The 18,317-nt window shown below is 50.4% G+C and overlaps 7 protein-coding genes across 7 annotated transcripts; 3 read left to right on the top strand and 4 right to left on the bottom strand.

Moving 5' to 3' along the window:
- Positions 1-148: 148 nt before the first annotated feature.
- Positions 149-4,215, top strand: SCP_0108250 (predicted protein; the record flags this gene model as incomplete). Its single annotated transcript, XM_027753055.1, has 4 exons — positions 149-480; positions 548-671; positions 725-3,457; positions 3,514-4,215. 4 exons carry the CDS (start codon positions 149-151, stop codon positions 4,213-4,215), a joined length of 3,891 nt encoding a protein of 1,296 aa, XP_027608856.1.
- A 559-nt stretch (positions 4,216-4,774) lies between these two features.
- Positions 4,775-5,942, bottom strand: SCP_0108260 (Probable xyloglucan-specific endo-beta-1,4-glucanase; the record flags this gene model as incomplete). The annotated part of the gene is made up of 9 exons (XM_027753056.1): positions 4,775-4,864; positions 4,919-4,956; positions 5,021-5,178; positions 5,229-5,255; positions 5,308-5,373; positions 5,423-5,502; positions 5,559-5,596; positions 5,652-5,759; positions 5,816-5,942. 9 exons carry the CDS (start codon positions 5,940-5,942, stop codon positions 4,775-4,777), a joined length of 732 nt encoding a protein of 243 aa, XP_027608857.1.
- Positions 5,943-6,907: 965 nt separating this feature from the next.
- Positions 6,908-10,260, top strand: SCP_0108270 (AP-2 complex subunit alpha; the record flags this gene model as incomplete). The annotated part of the gene is made up of 11 exons (XM_027753057.1): positions 6,908-6,937; positions 6,993-7,083; positions 7,139-7,169; positions 7,224-7,332; positions 7,387-7,580; positions 7,633-7,762; positions 7,817-7,918; positions 7,969-8,074; positions 8,134-8,811; positions 8,868-10,108; positions 10,165-10,260. The coding sequence occupies 11 exons, from the start codon at positions 6,908-6,910 to the stop codon at positions 10,258-10,260; spliced, it is 2,808 nt and encodes a 935-aa protein (XP_027608858.1).
- A 367-nt stretch (positions 10,261-10,627) lies between these two features.
- Positions 10,628-13,585, bottom strand: SCP_0108280 (Rho GTPase activation protein; the record flags this gene model as incomplete). Its single annotated transcript, XM_027753058.1, has 13 exons — positions 10,628-11,284; positions 11,341-11,417; positions 11,471-11,637; positions 11,688-11,930; positions 11,979-11,994; positions 12,052-12,214; positions 12,264-12,306; positions 12,359-12,943; positions 12,995-13,107; positions 13,157-13,272; positions 13,335-13,404; positions 13,458-13,518; positions 13,575-13,585. The coding sequence occupies 13 exons, from the start codon at positions 13,583-13,585 to the stop codon at positions 10,628-10,630; spliced, it is 2,322 nt and encodes a 773-aa protein (XP_027608859.1).
- Positions 13,586-14,697: 1,112 nt separating this feature from the next.
- SCP_0108290 (hypothetical protein) lies at positions 14,698-15,072 on the top strand (the record flags this gene model as incomplete). The annotated part of the gene is made up of 2 exons (XM_027753059.1): positions 14,698-14,749; positions 14,801-15,072. The coding sequence occupies 2 exons, from the start codon at positions 14,698-14,700 to the stop codon at positions 15,070-15,072; spliced, it is 324 nt and encodes a 107-aa protein (XP_027608860.1).
- Positions 15,073-15,543: 471 nt separating this feature from the next.
- On the bottom strand, positions 15,544-16,814 carry SCP_0108300 (Putative elongation of fatty acids protein; the record flags this gene model as incomplete). The annotated part of the gene is made up of 8 exons (XM_027753060.1): positions 15,544-15,559; positions 15,616-15,838; positions 15,894-15,963; positions 16,017-16,057; positions 16,110-16,155; positions 16,210-16,283; positions 16,337-16,427; positions 16,488-16,814. The coding sequence occupies 8 exons, from the start codon at positions 16,812-16,814 to the stop codon at positions 15,544-15,546; spliced, it is 888 nt and encodes a 295-aa protein (XP_027608861.1).
- Positions 16,815-17,439: 625 nt separating this feature from the next.
- Positions 17,440-18,168, bottom strand: SCP_0108310 (hypothetical protein; the record flags this gene model as incomplete). The annotated part of the gene is made up of 6 exons (XM_027753061.1): positions 17,440-17,494; positions 17,554-17,687; positions 17,740-17,825; positions 17,878-17,948; positions 17,998-18,035; positions 18,088-18,168. 6 exons carry the CDS (start codon positions 18,166-18,168, stop codon positions 17,440-17,442), a joined length of 465 nt encoding a protein of 154 aa, XP_027608862.1.
- Positions 18,169-18,317: the final 149 nt, after the last annotated feature.

Here is an 18,317-nt window from a genome sequence, read left to right on the forward strand (position 1 = left end):
TGCGCACGCATTAGCATCGACATCATCTTCTCAACACCCTTACCCCTCCAAATCATTTTCAGCCGATAACGGTGGGTCACGACCTGTCAAGGTACCCAAAGTAGAAGGGGTACATTCTGTGTCGGAGCCAACGTCCTCTTCCTCCGCCATGTCTCATTCCAATCACCCCCATGCGCGCCATCCTGGTGATCCATCGTCATTGTTGTCTAGACTGCACCCACCGGGTCCCTCCCCCTCAAATCGAAAATCAAACAAGCCCAAGGGCCGTCTCGCAAGGTCTGGTAATGCATCACGGACAGTCATTCCTGGACCCGTTCACAACATGGCCTATATCACCCAAGCGTTCAAAACTAGACCATTGAAATGGGGCGATGATCAGCCAAAGTCGCCCTTGAACAACTTCTTGAAGGATCATTTGCACAAATCGCTTAATATTACCTTTGAGGAAGGAACGAGTTCACTTGGCCAGAGCATCTGGAGGTGCGCTTTTGTTTTTTTCTCATCTCATTTTACCGTTGTATAACGCCATGTTACGAACGTTTGACAGGGCGGCAGTACGCATAGAGGACGAAGGTCTTGACATCACCGCCTACGGTGATGATGCAAACAAGAAAGAGGCTGAGAGACTGGCAGCACTATCTGCTTTGTACCAATTAGATGCAAAGGGAGTGGTACGTCGCGTTCGCAGACATTTCGAATGACATACGTAATACTGTTCGTGCAGTTCGAAAAATCGTACAAAAAGCCAAAGGCCGAGGAGACGTTGTCTCCATCCAAAATCACACTATCAGACGGTGCTGTGGTTGAATACGAACGCGCGCGCCAATTCATGGACTATTACTGTCGCAGATTTGGTTTTGGAAGGCCGGACATAACCTATGTACCAATCAATGCGCGGGGTTCGCGCAGTGGTACCACGACCTGGCAGGCAGACATGACTGTTGGTGGACGCCGTATTGGCTTCGGGAAAGGCACCACCAAAAAAACTGCAATGACTACTTGCTACGTGGATGTGACGCAGTATCTCGAGGAGTGCGATCCTGCCGTGTGGAAGCAGTTTGTGGAGGATGCCAAGACCGGCAAGGACATTGGCATGGCACCGAGGGTGCTATTTCAGATTGACGATGCCCTCGAGGACCAGATACACGATCTATGCCAAGACATAAAGGCGAGTTCGCTCTACAAAAACCGACCAAAAATCGGTTCGCACAAAATGGGCGACGATGCGCCTGATGCGGCCTCTTTTCAGGCCGCTGCCCCACTACCGCTGTTATATCGTCGACCGGTCCCTACGACGTATTTGGAGGACAAGTCAGAACGGCTGCGGGAACAGAAAAGGAAGTACTTGAATGATCCCAAGTTGGAACATATGCGAATCACCCGTGCTGCTTTGCCTGTGTACACTAAAGCCGAGGACCTGCTGGAGCACGTCCGGACACATGACGTGACTATCTGTATGGCAGCCACGGGATCGGGGAAGACGACTCAGATTCCGCAGCTTATTCTCGACGAGTGGATTGCGAAAGGTGAAGGCGCAAAGTGCAACATCGTGTGCACACAGCCTCGACGGATAGCCGCTATCAGTGTAGCAGAGCGTGTAGCGAAGGAGCGAGGGGAGAACGCCGGCAGAGGCTCTACGGTTGGCTACCAGGTCCGATTTGAAGCCAATCTACCGGACGAATATGGGTCGATCACCTTCTGTACGACTGGAATCTTCCTGAAGCGGATGCAATCCTTCATGCTCGGCGACTCGACAGTCGGTCGGGATCTAGACGATGTCACGCATGTCGTCGTGGACGAAGTCCACGAGCGTGACATTGATACGGATCTGCTTCTAGTCGTGCTGAAGCGCCTTCTGGCTGACCGCAAAGCGAGGAACAAACCATTGAAGGTCGTGTTGATGAGCGCTACCATCAATCCCACACTCTTCCAGGAGTATTTCCCAGACAAGACTGGTGCACCTGCAAGTGTCACCGAAGTCCCCGGTCGCGCGTTCCCTGTACAGAAGAATTTCTTGGACGACTTCGTCCCTCAGTTGGCCAGTAACCCGTCGAATTCTTGGGTATTCCAGGAAGAGTCGGTGCAGAAATACCTTGCTCATCAGATGGGTCCAGCCGCCCCTCAGGTTCCCGGCCAGAGAAACCTGAGACATAGTCTTCCTGACGCAACAAGTCTGTCTGCAGACGGTGCTCAGGATGATGATCTTGAATTGCCCACACCGCTACTTGCTTTGACGGTCGCCCATGTAATCCACAACTCGACCGACGGACATGTGTTGGTGTTCCTACCTGGATGGGACGATATCTCGAACGTCCAGAAATGCCTGCTGGACAGTCGATCGCTCTACGGCATCAACTTCAACGAAAGGTCGAAGTTCAACATTCACTTGTTGCACTCGAGCATCCCGATCGCCGAGCAACAAGTCATCTTCGATCCACCTCCGGATGGTGTTCGGCGCATTATTCTTGCGACCAATATTGCGGAAACATCTGTGACAATCCCAGATGTCGTTTATGTGGTGGATAGTGCGAAGATCAAGGAACAGCGTTATGATCCCGAGCGGCATATCTCGTCCTTGGTGTCTGCGTGGGTTGGCTCCTCCAATCTTAATCAGCGAGCTGGCCGTGCTGGACGTCATCGACCAGGAGAGTACTATGGAATACTTACCCGCAAGTTTGCCGATGAACTGCATCCGCATCAGACAGTGGAGATGAAGCGGGTCGATCTGAGTAACGTCGTCATGCATATCAAAGCTCTCAATTTCCCGGGTATGACGGTCGAGGAGGTCCTAGCAGAAACTATTGAACCACCTGCCCCAGAGCGAGTTGAAGCGGCGGTCAAGTCATTGCAGATGGTTGGTGCTTTGGACTCACACAACAATCTCACATCTTTGGGCCGTGTGCTGCTTCAACTTCCAGTAGACGTGCAGATGGGCCGGCTTGTATTGTACGGGTGCTTCTTCCGTTGTCTAGACCAAGCTTTGACTTTAGCGGCCATCTTGACCAATCGGGACCCTTTCGTATCCCCTTTCCATCTCAAGGCTGAGGCAGCTGCGAAGAAGAACTCTTGGAGCCCCGAAGAATTCCGCTCGGATGCCTTAACTGTCTTACGTGCTTTTAATGCATGGTGGGACCTCCAGAAACGGGGTCATTACATATCTGCGAACAGATTCTGCATGGATAACTTCTTGGCGAAGCCGACTCTGCTCATGATACAGAAGATTAAAGAGCAGCTCCTTCAATCCGTGCACCAGGCAGGCGTTATCACCGTCTCAGCTGGAGGAAGTGTGATGTCACGTCCGCACGGGTCCTTCAAAGGCCAGTCTTATGTGGTTCCAGACGAGCTTGACCGAAATGCAGATTCTATGCCTTTACTCGCTGCTTTAATTGCAATTGCATCGCAGCCCAAGTATGCCATCCGAACCTCGGAAAGGGTGTACCGGACTGCTGTAGACAAGGTGAGCTTCACTGCTTGGTTGAACTGTCACCGTGTATAACTCAAGATTATTCTCAGTCGGTCTTCATACATCCTTCGAGTGTCAATCATCGCAAAAGAGAGACACTCGAGCAAGATGGAAATACTGCGGTCACCGAAAAGCAAATTATTGCCTACGCAGAGAAGCGCCAGAACATGTCCACTGGCTCCTCAAATCCTCAGAAGTTCCTTGTGACAACTACCCGATTGGATCCACTTACATACATCCTATTTGGGGCGTATGATATTGAAGTGGTTGCACGGGGGTTAGAATGTGACGGTTGGCTTCCTGTTATCGGCCGACAGGACGCTTTGGACGACGTCGAACGCCTCAAGACACTCATGGAGTCATGCATGCTGCGCGTGTTCGAGGGGATCGTTGCTGGAAAGACTCAGCAGGGCAGGCGCGCTCTCCCCGAACGCAGTGACAATCACGAGGATGAATCGGGTGACGAGGATGACAATGACAAGGTTTTACCGTTGTCGGACGTCGAGATCAAGGAACTTGATCTGATGACGCGCGACATAGTGCGCGTCCTAGACCGCTACAACGATTACCGCATAGCCACTCAATCACGACACAACTCACGACCTGCGACTCCCATGGACTCCCCCTCTTCCGTGTCAGGTCGACTACCTCCTTTCAGTGGCTCCAGGTCCGGGTACTCGACGCCGTATAACATGACATCTTCGTATAATACGCGACCGAGCACTCCCAGTCAATTGTCTCGGCGATACTGAGCCTTGCCTGTCGGCCGTGAAGGCCTCGGTACTTCAGTTGTATTTTATTTCATGTAGACTGTCGTATGCGCTTATAATCATATTCCCCATCGCTCACTACGGAGCACTCCTCGTGTCCCAATTCAGAATGCCGAGCAGAGTTACTCACTGCCAACTGACTCATTCACAGGCTATAGAAGCATAATGTGGCGATTCGCAAAATGCCTAGGCATGCCTCCGGATATCCTCACGAACAGGCGTTATAATATAATGTGAAATAAGTATGAGGATCTGGGATTGTTCTATAAGTCACAATTTATGATCTTGTCCTGCAGCTGCATTCTGCACTGACGAATGACCAGTATACGTCTCAGCGAGCATCTCTTGAACCTGGAGTTCGTGCGGAGAAGGAAATTCGATCAAACTCACACCGAAAGTCCACTGCATACACCTCACCACTGTACATACATACATCACAACATGCCGACTCGATATATCCGAACTATACACGAAGCAAGTAGCTGAGCGAAACGACTTATCCGACCGATCTGTCCTCCTGTTGGAAGCCAACAAGGTCCCCTTACGTGTTGACGGTGACACTGTAGCTGTTGGTCAGGAGCTCAGCAGAGCCAGTGAAGGGCTCAGTGCCCGTCTCGATACCTTGGAGGTACTGTTCGTTCATCTGTCAGAACTACTTGCGGGGGAAGTGACAGACGATACGCACAAGAGAGGACGAGACACCGTAGTTGTCAATGAGGTACGCTGGATATCACCGAATAATCAGCAAATGTTTGGGTGACGAACATTCCATGCTCGAGGTGCTTACTGAAAAATGTGTTCAGATCCTCGCTGAAGTCGTTGATGTTTCCATCCTGGCTGACGAAGGAAATCGTCTCCCAGTTGGAGTTGGGGCCGCTCCAGATGTCCCAGCTGTAGCCCGCGAGAGAAACATCAGTCTGGTTCTCAGAACCGACGGGTTGAATTCTAGATACTATGTTCAAGCACGTCCCGAGATAACCTGTGAGACTACTTACCCGCCCAAGCCGGAAAGCCAGATCATGCTGTAAAAATAAATGTTTAGAGAAATTCGCGTCAAACTTCGCTCTTTCTCACATCTCATAAGAGGAGTCCGAAGAAGCCTGAGCACCATCAGCAGTAGTACCGAACCAGATGTCATAGCTAGACAGAAGTATCAGAATGCCTTTTTTCTCGGCTGTCGATAACTTACGACACATCCGCGCGAATTCCTGAGGATTCCGTGACGTACTCCCAGTCCCAGGAGGTGGGAGCGGAGGTAATGGCGCTGAGCTAAGATTGAAAAAGACAGATCAATACGGATCGAAATTCTTGAGCGACATGCTTACTAGCATGCCTTTAGCGGTAGTAGATTCGACATTGGTGTCTTAGACGGCAGGATGGGTCAAACAAAAGCTCATAGACCAGTAAAATATACGCACAGGTCTTGACGTCATTCTCGTTGTCCGCCCAAGTCCATGTGGTGGACCAGGAGATGTCGTTTCCAGAGGTACTGATGAGCGTTGCGTTCTGGGAACCCGTACCGTCGTCTGCGGGGCAACATGTCAGAGCCCACGCTTGAAAGAGCGCACAGTGAGACGCCCACCGATACCCCACTGGTTGTTGCACAACTCGTAGTTACCAGAGGTCACACAGGCGTACTGAGCAGTGATGGTCGTTTGACCCTTTACGAGGGCGATGAGTCCAGAAACGAAGGCGAGGGAAAGGAACATTTTGAGAGCTCAAATCGCAAGAGGTGAACGACTGGCGGCTGAGGAGGGATTGCTGTCTCCTCGAGACTTTATACTGTTGCATTCTATTCAAATGAAGAAAGGCCAACGTTTGGCCTCAACCATAAGACCCGCTACGCACACGCGGCATGCGCAATTCTCCCGGGGTCGGAAAACAAAGCACGCCATTCTCAAGCCTTCAAATGGAGGACTGTATAGTCAAAATTGTGTGAAAGTCCCTTCCGTTGTCACATGAGAGCGAGGGAGATATGCTCGCCGTGAGTCTTTGTGGCCAACTTCCGCAAACGTTCACCCGGCCGAATAGCCGAATATATCGACGACTCTTCTTCGACAAGGGGCGAATTGCATGCTGATCAAAGAAGTCGTCGTGCATAGCAATAATTTTGCAATGGTGACAAGATCACCTGCAGTCCGGAGTGAACGTGCTGTAGTGTCCTTCAGTCCGAGAAAATTCAGACAAATGCCCGAGATTCAGCATCATAATGTACTCGTGGGACAAGAGGCTTCTTCAGCAGTATGGATGGATGGACGGCCAGGCACTCCCCAGGCCTGGATCAAAGAGCGGCAACGACACAAGGATGAATACGGTCAACAACCTGCAAACTGTAAAAACGACGGGAAGGTACAGTAGAGTTGTGGGTGAGGCATTCCGCAGATCGTCTTGATTAGAAAACCAGTAGGAACTTTGAAAAACTACCTGCAGCAGGATTGGTCTCACGCACAAAGTACGAAGTGATTTTTGAAGTTCCTGATCCTATAAAAGGGACGGCACGTGACTATTATGAGTGACGGTGAGTATGAGCGAATGACAGACACCTCGACGGAGAAGCGACTTAATCTAGGTGGCCTTTGTTCTGCCAGTTGCTGCACAACCTCGTGCGGACAGCTACGCGCCCTTGCTCCAGATCTGTACTGCGTGTACGATTATTGCCTCGGGACACGCGACAATGGCGTCCAATATGCGGGGTCTTACCCAGGCAAGTACTACGTTCAAGGAACTTGTTCGTCCGAGTTCTCATCGGCTGTGAACAGTTCATCGCGGACATTCGGGGTGCAAGAGTCCGCGAACTGGAGGAGAAGAGGATCAACAAGGAGATGGCTAATATCAGGAAGAGGTTTAAAGGTATTCTGGAGCCATCACCTACGTCCTGTGTTATACTCATTGCACACCCTCGTAGACGGTAACCTGGACGGGTATCAGAAGAAGAAGTTAGTATGTCTCCTCATCTCTTACTACTGCATCTACTGACTGGTGTCCTACAGATATGTTGCCAAAGTCATATTCACATATATTCTCGGATACAAAGTCGATGTAGGTCACATGGAGGCTGTCAACCTCATCTCCAGTTCAAAGTACAGCGAAAAGCAAATAGTGAGCAGGTTCTTTGCCCGCAGTGTTTGTGCTACTCATCATTATTGGAGCTAGGGTTATTTGGCAGTGACCCTCCTCATGCACGAGAATTCCGACTTCCTGCGACTGGTAGTCAACTCAATACGTAAAGATCTCAACGAGAACAATGAAATCAGTAATTGTCTCGCTCTTCATGCCATTGCGAACGTTGGCGGAACCGAGATGGCGGAGGCTCTGGCGGAGGATGTTCATCGCCTTCTGATATCACCGTATGTGTTCTCCCGACAGTGATCTGATTGATTGGCTCAATTCAGATGACAGAACTTCGCCGAATTTTGTCAGAAAAAAAGCCGCGTTGACTTTGCTGAGATTGTACCGGAAACATCCAGATGTCATTCCTGCCGCTGAATGGGCTCTGCGCATTGTAGCTCTGATGGATGATGTTGACTTGGTGAGCGCCGTTGTCAAACACGTGTGGCTGGCGTCGTTCACATGTAGCAACCAGGGTGTGGTCATATGTGTGACCAGTTTAGTCATGGCCTTAGCACAAGATCATCTCGACGCTTTTGCAGTGTGCTATCAGAAAGCAGTTGACAGGCTGAACCGCGTAAGTTAATAATGCAACCATATTTAGGCTTCTGTCTCACGCGCTCTCAGTTGGTTGTAGAACACGAATACTCAGCTACGTACGCGTACTACAAAGTCCCCTCGCCATGGCTGCAAGTCAAGCTGCTCAGATTACTGCAGTATTACCCCCCTACAGGTCAAAATATCACTACTCCTGTCCTTGGTATTGTCCATTGACGAATTGCATTGATTAAGAGGATCCCACGCTACGATCAATCATGCATGAAGTTCTTCAGACAGTTATGAACAACTGTGCTGAACCTTCTCGAAACGTGCAGCACAACAACGCGCAGCATGCCGTGTTATTTGAAGCGATCAGCCTTGCCATCCATCTGGACACTAACTCCCCGCTAGTCAGCACAGCCGCCGTACTTCTTGCGCGGTTCATTAGTTCGAAGGAAACCAACGTGCGCTACCTTGGACTAGATACGATGGCTCATCTGGCAGCGCACACGGACAATCTCGACGCGATCAAGAAGCATCAGGGCACTATAATCCTGTCTCTTCGTGACAAAGATATCTCTGTGCGCCGCCGGGCCCTCGACTTACTCTACAGTATGTGCGACACGGATAATTCGGAACTCATCGTCGGGGAACTTCTGCGATACCTGAAAGTCGCTGACTATGGTCTGCGTGAAGAAATGGTGCTCAAGATCGCCATTCTCACGGAGAAATACGCGAGTACTTACAAGTGGTACGTCGACACCATACTGGAGCTTCTCAGCGCTGCTGGCGACCACGTTGGAGAAGAGGTCTGGTACCGGGTTGTGCAAATCGTTACCAATACCGACGATCTGCAGGCATATGCAGCAAAGGTGGTATTTGAATATTTGAAGTCCCCTTCGTCGCATGAGAGTTTGGTGAAAGTGGGCGGTAGGTGTTCCTGAACGGGCCCTGTCGGCAGCTGAGGATTCTCATTACTCCACCAGGTTACATTCTCGGAGAGTATGGTCATCTTATCGCCAACGAGCCCGGATATAGTCCTGCTGAGCAATTCCAAGTTCTCCATTCAAAGTCTCAGTTTTGCGCAGCACCCACGCGGGCTCTTCTCTTGTCGACATACATCAAATGGGTCAACGTCTTCCCCGAGATAAAGCCTCAGCTACTCAATGTTTTTGAGCGCTATCGACATGTTCTGGATGTCGATCTTCAACAGCGCGCCTGCGAATTTTATGCGCTTGCATCGCGTTCAGATGACGATGAGCTCCTTCAAAACGTGTGCGAGGAGATTCCTCCCTTCCCTCCACGGGAGAGTGCGCTCCTAGGTCGGTTAAATCGCAAGCATGGCGATACAGGAGCCCATGGTGGAAAGGATTCCACCCTCGAACGGCAGCTTTCAAGGAGGATGTCCCGAAAACCGACGATGGAGACGAACGGGAACAGAGCCATGGTGGTTGAGTCTCCCGAAGATATCACGGACTCCCTTATCGGTCTCGATTTGTCCGCATCCTCCGCGAACGTGCCGGATGTAGCTGCTGCTCTGGCCGAGAAAGGAATCCCCCGTCTAACTGCAGGTCCAAACATAGAGCGATGGTTTGACAAGCTCCTGTACACCGCAGAAGGTGTGCTCTACGAGGACGTCCAGATACAGATCGGTATCAAGTCGAGGTATCATGGCCACCTTGGTCAGCTCGCTGTTTACATAGGCAATAAGATCTCTGCCCCTTTGACATCGTTCACCGCCACTCTTCACATGGAGCAAACTGACGCGCTCTCGGTAACTTTCGCGAAAATTGCCCCAAGCACGATAGCTCCTCGCACACAGACCCAGCAGCTGCTGCATGTAGAGTGCAAGAAACCCTTCACCAGTCCGCCTGTTTTGACGGTCTCATTTCTCGCAGGAGCACACCAAGCGATTGCCGTGCGACTGCCGATTATTATGACAAAGTTCGTTGAACATGTCAAGCTCGGACAGGTTGATTTCTTCGAGCGGTGGAAACTGATAGGAGGTCCACCGCGCGAGTCGCAAAGTATATTCCCCATCACGCTGGACGACTCCGGTCATGTTGACCTAGCAAGGCAGCGACAGGTTGTATTGGGGTTTTCCTTTAATGTGCTGGATGGCGTCGATCCAAACCCAAGTAACCTTGTGGGCGCTGGAATCCTCCACATGTCGGTCGATGGCAAGGTCGGCTGTTTGCTGAGATTGGAACCTAATCGTGAAGCAAAGGTGCGCTGTGCGGATCCCCTTTGTCATTCATCATATAACTTCAGTGTAACGTCTAGCTTTGTCGAATCACAGTGCGGAGTACTTCTGAGGTCGTTGCGGCAGAAGTACAGAGGCTACTTCAGAAGATGCTCAATGGAGAAACTCATACGTGAAGTGTTAGGCCACCTTGTTTCATTACTACGATCTACGGATATACCATGTACGTGTATCGATACTAACGCAAACCGTAAAACCTGGACTACAGAGCCACACACTTTCGCTATCATCGGGCTAGGATATCCCCAAGTATGCCTTTGTGCCTCTTCCCCGTATCATCCGACATGTCCGGAGGTGTATCACCACCGGATACAACCGATAAAGTCTTGCCAACGAGAGCAGAATCAATAGAACTAGATCGAGCGTGTCGAGCCGATGGATCTCTTGGTCTGCGTGACACGCGTGCTGTGGTGTTGTCATCCAGAGGTGTAGTGGCCTGGAAGCACTGGAAGCCTGGTCTGTTTGAGGAAATGAAGGCTGTGGTCAGATTGTTGAGCCTTCTGGTCCAGCGCTTGGGCTTTGAGGTCCGGATACACCAAGAGAATCAGAGATATCCACGTTATTGGCCATGGATGATGCTGTTGACGGGCGAGTCGGCTTCCATCTTTGAGATTTGTTCGATGGCAAGGAAGCTTTGCTTTCTTGGTCATGTCCAGACGACGTAGACACGATGACGCTTCGTTGAGTTAGGATTCGGTCGTCATGTTGGCCCGAACTTTGGTGCCTAGCTTCGGTAGCCATTTGGCTGACGCGATGAAGGGCTTGTTCTTCCACTGCAACACATTTCGAACGGAACTCGTCGAAACATCCGTCCTCTGTATTGGATGCCATTGCAGCACCAACACTGTGGACTTTGGTATATCGGACCACCTGAGACGTGACAGCCGCTAGATGTTTAGGTATGTCCAAGAGGTGAGGCAGAAGAGGGATCGCCTCTCGGTAGAGTACGGGTACAGCCGCACCACGTTGGCGGAGTGCGTTCATTATACGCAACCTCTCGTGTCCATCGAGTGCGTATGATGTCGAGCGGTTGTCCCCGGGCTCTGGAGTGGAGACTACCACGATGTAATCTACCATGGCCTGCAGGCTACCGGTTAGGAAATCTTTCACGCCACGCATAAAGGCTTCCTTTTGGACAGTCTGGAAACGAGGCCATCAAATATATGCAACCCTTCAGACGCACGATTTTGGCTCACTGCATTCAGATTGGCTAGGTTCTGGATCACCTTAGCGACTAATGTTAGACTGCGTTGCACTTTAGCTTCAGGAAGACCTAACGTGTGAAGATTAGAAGGTGGCATTCCAGACCCAAATAAGACAGACTACCTGGCCAAAGTCCGAACAGATGTGGATGCAGTATGGCAGGGACCATAAATCGCAAGAAGCAGAATGCCGAAACACTCTGCCACGGGAGATCCCGGTTCTTGTCGTCAGCAACGCGGTATCGTTTTTCGACTAATCGACGGATGTGCTCAAATAGTCGCCGCAGCTCGCTGAGAACAATGTTGCAGTTAGAGCGATACAGATATGCGCATGAACTTACTGTGGACACTGCCTGCGTGCGTCGTATATTCCGGCCCAAAATTCTTGACACCAATATACAAGAACATCGACGCTCTTCTCCACACCCCTCATACCCTTACCGCCTCGTGCGGGATCAACTTCAATGGTAATCTTCTCCCCACAGATCCGTCGGACTGCAGGTCCTATACTGGCCTCAAGAAATGATGCACCGTACCAGGACATGAACGACTCCATCGTCTTGGTCAACACCGTATTTCCTCGACTACTGGATGTCAGTTTGTGCCGCACAACAGGGTGGAATTATGCATACAAAAGTGTATTGTGCGCTATATGTGAGGTGTAAATTTGGTGACGTTAAGGGAGATCTATATTCGAAGACGTACAAGACAAGGTGCCATCGACTTCTCGATCTGCAAGTTCCATTATATTCTCAATGAGAACATTTTGGGCAATGGAAATTGAGATGATGTGATTCGAGACGTTCTTCAAATTGAGCTTTGATTCAAAATCACTCAGCCAGTCCAAGGAGTTTCGAGCGTTGAAAGTCTAGGGATCTCATGAAAAAATTACAGCTCCATAACAACAAGGCACATACTTCAAGCATCGCAGAATAAGATGCATACGGAAGGATAATTTCTCTACGGCAATGTCAGAACGGACCAGAGTGATGAGTGACAAAACGAAACTAACTCATCGATTCGCAACCTTAGCCTGATTTCTCCGGCCTGTATACGCGTGGTGGGTCCCCCAGATAAGACTGGAAACCAGCCTTCGACGTGTTCACCACGTCTGAAGTTGCCAAGGACAATTACGACACTACCGACAATGGTGGGTTTCATCATTTTCTTCTCTCTCCAAACGACAATTTCCAGATTCTCGAACAGAGGAAGGTCTGCGATAATGAACCGCTCCTGCCAATCGGGAGAGCCAACGCCCTTCTTGACAGTGGTGCGGCCGGCTAGACAACCATTGACAAATATTTCACAGTAAACGTCGATATCAATGGCATCAGCCTCAAGTTTGGAATCAGACTCTGCGTTAGCAGGGTCCCCGGGAAGCAGTCTTGAGGTTCCGAGATTACGCCCCTGCAAGCAGGTCAATTCAATCTGTCGCCACATGCGATACAGACCTCCATCCTCCGGAGACAACCATCGACCGTATACTTCAGGCATAGCGAAAGAGCGGAGGAGGGTAACCCAGACCTTCATTGCGTCCGTGTCCGGGAATTGCAGATAGACCGGTTCTGCAGAGGAAGCTGTACTAGATACCTGTCCGCTGATTGAAGTTACGGTGTGTTGTACGAAGAAACAAAGTACTGTGACGTACGTAACACAGAATATACCTATACAATCAGCTCTATCGAACAACGAGCGGTGGATCGGTCGGATGTCAGTATGGTTTAAAAGATAGACATAGACAGATTTGTATAAGATGGTCTCCTATTGAGGCGATAAGTGGCAGAGTCAGCCGAAAGAACAACTTACGCACGTCTATGTATATGTTAAGGGTGCATGCATCCTCTTCGTCCACTAATTTACAAGTCACGGGACGCCATTGGCCGGCTACAGAGGACTGCCGACCGAGACCGAGCCAGCTCGACTTCTCTGAAAAGTGTTTGGGTATGGTCAGGAATGTATGGAACACTTACACTCTGTTGCAGTCTGACCTTTGACAACATTAGACCCAGACACGGCCTTCGTCACTTCGCGTTTGTCATTACTTTTCTTGACCGTGGGCTATGGGGAATTACGATGACGCCTCTGGACTGAAAGAGCATTATATCACACACCTTTCGTAGGGTTGAGGCTGTCTTAGAAGATAGATATAGCTCCACGGAGACATAGAACTCTCTGCAGGACGAAGTGAATGGCGTCGTTTTAATGGTGCATAACGCGAACTCTCTGACCTGGTAGACATATATCACAGTCTCGTGAACGAATGGAGCAGGATGAGAGTGTAGTTGTTACGCTGGTCGCAGTATGTATTGCTGAGCTTGAGGGAAGCTGCCAAGAGAGACTGTGGTCAGATCCGCGAGAAGGTCTGTACAAAGAAAAGGAAGGATGCGTACATTGTGAAAATGAGTTTAGACTTGCATTATTCAAGCGCATAACAACAAAGCGGACCGAACCTGAAACTTGAAGAGTCGGAGCAGAGAGGCCATCGACAGCCTTCGGACTTCAAAGCTTCAACATTGAACAGCGGCGGTGCTCACTGCGATCGACAAGATCTGATCTTGCTGAAGCTTAGTCCAAACGGGCCTTGAGCCATATCGAGCGAGATCGACTCGGAGCTACCTATATCATCGAGCCTGTCGCGCCGATATTTTAATACCTATGCCCGTGGAGCGATTTCGATTACTTTCTAGCTAGCTTTGTACAGGTCTACCGTTGCATCATCGCCACTCCTGTGCATCACCCAATGCAGTGCCATCGCCCTCACCCGCACCCAGCTCCGCATCTCCTCCTCCGTGCTGTGCCCTCAGCATCCACCCTCTCCCGCTGCTCGGTACTCGCTAGGAGCCGTCTTCATCCCATGCGCTTCCCAGCGGATGTCTTGCGTAGTGTTCCCCATTCATTGCAGCCATAACACGAACGGTAACCTCATAAAATCATACCTGAATCATTCTAGGGGTGAGGGAAGAATGTCCGCATCGAAACATTGCCGGCATGACGTATGTCACGGTACATACTGTAGGGATGCTGGTGAATATTGTATTTTCGTGAATGATAACTGAGCTACTTGCTACACCAGAGGTGCATTGCATACCATCCTTTATAATCTGCGACGAGCGTTGTATAAGAGGTTCATCACTAGACTCACATGCTCTTCGTGCGTCAAGGCCTGCGTCTGCGTCTGCGTCTGCGTCTGCGGCGGATTGGGCGATAGGGGACGGCCGTGGGGTGCGTCGTTCTGCGGGCGTGGGATGCCCGGCCCACACGCATTCTCACCGCGCATTTCGTTCTCGCGCTGAGAGCACGATGCAGCCCGGAAGACCTGACTGCTAAACGGAACGCGCAAAGCCACCCAGTATGTCCGTCCGTTACTTCGCGCGCATTAGCTGGGATGCGTCGTGTATTCCCAGTACGTCCTCTTTCAACGCCCGCGTCACCTCCTCTTCAACCTCTGCTGCAGGCCATCTGCGGATGGAGCGCGTGCGCACTCACCTGGCACCGCGCCCAGGCGGCGCCATCCGTTGTCGCGTTCACGAGGCTCCCCGGCCTTCGGCCTCACGCCTTGCTCGGCTGCCTTTCTACATCCTCCGCGGTGACGAATCTCGAAAATCGGCTCAGTACATTTGTGTGACAATGCTAGACGCAGTGCCCACAGGCGTAGATGGAGGTGTCGGAGAGACTGACGGTGTGGAGAGAGAAGTGCAGAAGGACAGGGTAGGCAATTGCCGATGACAACGACACGACACGGTCACCTCGCGTTCACGACATGTGACCTCACACCACGGATGGTGTCGGTAGCATACTTACACCGAGCTGTGTGATGCTATATGCAAGCTGTGCAAGGTCGAACACAGTTTACATGTAAGATCAAATTAGACAACACTCGATCTCACCCGATGGAGAAGTGCCATAGCGTTGGAGCGCAAGATGTTGAAGAACACTTTTCATAGCAATTGAGGGATCAAGTTTCAAGACTCAAGAGATCTATGTATTTGGCTTGCATGCACCTGGTAACTTCCTATAATCATATCAAGGATGGTATCAGACACGACAGGAATAAAGACTTGTATGCAAAAGGTTCAACCACTCCCAACTTAGGAATAAAGCGAATGTACTGTACTTGAATGAATGTGACATGAGTGAACAGTGGCGCCCAATGGGTATCAGAGATGAGAATGGAATTGTTGAACGTCGGCTCGTCGTTCACTCCGTTTTGTGCCTGCACAACATGAGAACGTTGAGTCTCCGTTGCATAACGGTAGATCTAATACTTACGCATGACCATTCGCGACGCCGTTGCCGTTGGCCAAAGGCTTGCCGTTCGCTTTTGCACTCTTGCCCTTTGCCGGCTTGTTGTACGTGTTGACGTAAAACTGAATGAATAGACCCAGGTAGCTCGACAACAGCCCGCAACCGAAAAGAGCAGCCGACTCTGTTCCTGCGCAAGAACCCATCGTAGGCCAACCCTTCAGGTAGGTGGCAGAGAAATACGAGTAGGCTGCAAAAATCCGTATTAACTCAAATTTTCGCGAAGGCTATGAACTGGTACTCACTTGCGAAGTAGACGACGAAAAGATCGACTACGAATTGGACGATTTGCATGGTCGTCAAGTGCTTCTTCCACTGTATCCAGCATCGTCAGCGACAGCTTTAGTGAGCCATCTGTGCGTACGCACCCAGATCCTGGCACCACCGGCAGTCGCGAAGTAATAGTAATCTGTGGGCCTCGTTAGGTATAACAAAGCATCAGGTAAACAGACAACACTCACACATTAGAACGTGGATACCCAGATTGATCGAAATAGGGACCCATTGCTACAACTCCGCGTGAATACACTTTCGAATGAGGCTTAATGCAGTGAAACGTACTACACTAGTTTTCCCGTTGAGCTGAGTGTAACAGAGTAAAGCAGTGGCAGAGTGGTGATACACGTGCAAGAAAGCTGTCAAGTAGTGTGATGATCAAGCGCGAGAATATACAGCAGTCCACGCTCACCTAGAGGCTTCTTCTTGAGAGCTAGGAAGACCGTGTCGAAGAGCTCGATGTACTTAAAATAGTAATTCATTAAGTAGTAGAATTCAAGTCTCTGCATAATGGATGAGTCTACCACTGCTTCCAGAGGTCCAGCATGTAGAAGGAAGCTTACATCTGTCCACATATCCTCGTCGCACAAAGCCCAGAACACCCCGTGTTTCCACGCCATTGGTAGGATTTGTTCTAGAAGCAAAGCAAGTAGGACCGCACTGCCAATACTGAGGAGCGCGTTGTGCACTTGGAACAGGAACTGAAGCTTAAATGGTGGACGATCTTTCATAACATGTCGTATACTGAATATGGTGACGAGGTAGCCAGCCAATGTCGGAAACACCTCTTGAGGCGTCGAGAGGGGCGTCTTCGCGTGCAAATAACTTCTCAAATGGGGTGGAAACGAAAAGGGAGCGATGCTAGCGAGAGAGTCAGCGAGAGGAGCCATGACGGAGGAATGAACAGGAGACGAACAGCAAGGGCGGGCAAGAGAAGAAAAGCTATACGGCCGCAAACGTAAAATAAGCACGTGCTTCTCAATTTTGCACTCCCGACGCTATCCCAGAACCTCCGAGCCGTCCCCGAAAAGGCCCCAGATCGGAGCGAAAACCTGATTTTGGGCTACTTTGAAGCCACTTTTGGGATAGATCCGGCTGTGCACATATAAGTAATCCGGACATTCTGGCAAATTTTTTGGAATTGTCTACCGGACATTGTTGATCGATTTTTGAGATTTCTGAAATGGCATTATCCACAAGGCTCCACACCGCGTCCGATGGGCTTCGGCCTCCTCTACGCCCGCTGACTCTCCTCGACGTAGCAGGCGATGAAGCTTACGCGACGCGCACAACATTGGCAGTAATGGGTGGATGGCCCAATACTTTCATCTTGCCATGCTGTGGGAGTGTCCAGCATCGCGAGGATTCCATCGTCATCTCCCGACCAAAACATAGATCCAAATAAGTATCCAATAGTGAAATTGAGGGGCATAGGTACATAGTATAGATACACAGCTGAAGATGTACACGATATAGAGAACGTCCTAAACCCATGAGATGCAACAGGAATTGATGCTATGTGATGACGAGAGCGAGTCCATCCTCAAGGTCCGCCAAAAATGCTTTGTCCCTGGGAAAGGGGGTAACGTCAATCAATATCAATCAACACCATGCAAATGTAATACTCACTTGAGCTGTAGATGGGCATCTCGCACTGCTGATAGAGCCGCTGCCTTAATTTTTGTGGAGTCCAGATCAGGAGGTAGTGCACAGACGAGACAAAGCGGACAGCTTGTCAGCTGAAGCCGGTAGGAAGCAGGGATCTATCGCAGATCGTAAGTAAGGCGTCAACGCAAGATAGTAAGTATTAGGTACCCCAGAGACACGCAATGTCTCCACCAGGTTGTGAACAAAGAGGAGGGAACGAGCTCGAAGGTCGTGGAGATCGTGGAGGTCAAAACCTGGAATATTGACTGAGCAAGGGAAATACGAAGGAACAATGTATAACCATACAGGTGTTGGAGGCTGCTAATGTCGGTACTGTGCAGTGTAATCGGACTGAACGGGTGGATTGTTTGATCATCCTGAGCTGATAATCAGGAGTATCTCAAGAAGCACAACGGAGTATCTCACTTCGCAAATGGCTCCAGAGCATCCGCGAGGTCTCCAAGCTAGCGATAGCATGAGCAGACTGGCACTCCACTGGCACGATAGCAAGCTCACCTCGTTCAGCTCCACATCTTTGGGCTGATGGTTGTCCACATGAAGAGGGAGATGCACAGGCTGAGGAGCGACAGACAGCATTGTTTGTAAGCCACGTTCACCGGAGTCAGGAGGAGGGGGAGGGCGATGTGGTTGAAGACATACACGGGACTTTAAGTATGCATATAGGGTCCTCGTTGCAGGCTTCGTGGTCGGAGCATACCGGGCAAAGCCCCATGGCACGGGTTGTT

The sequence above is a fragment of the Sparassis crispa genome (assembly GCF_003851025.1).
Source record: "Sparassis crispa DNA, contig_000000F, whole genome shotgun sequence".
Lineage (NCBI taxonomy): Eukaryota > Fungi > Basidiomycota > Agaricomycetes > Polyporales > Sparassidaceae > Sparassis > Sparassis crispa.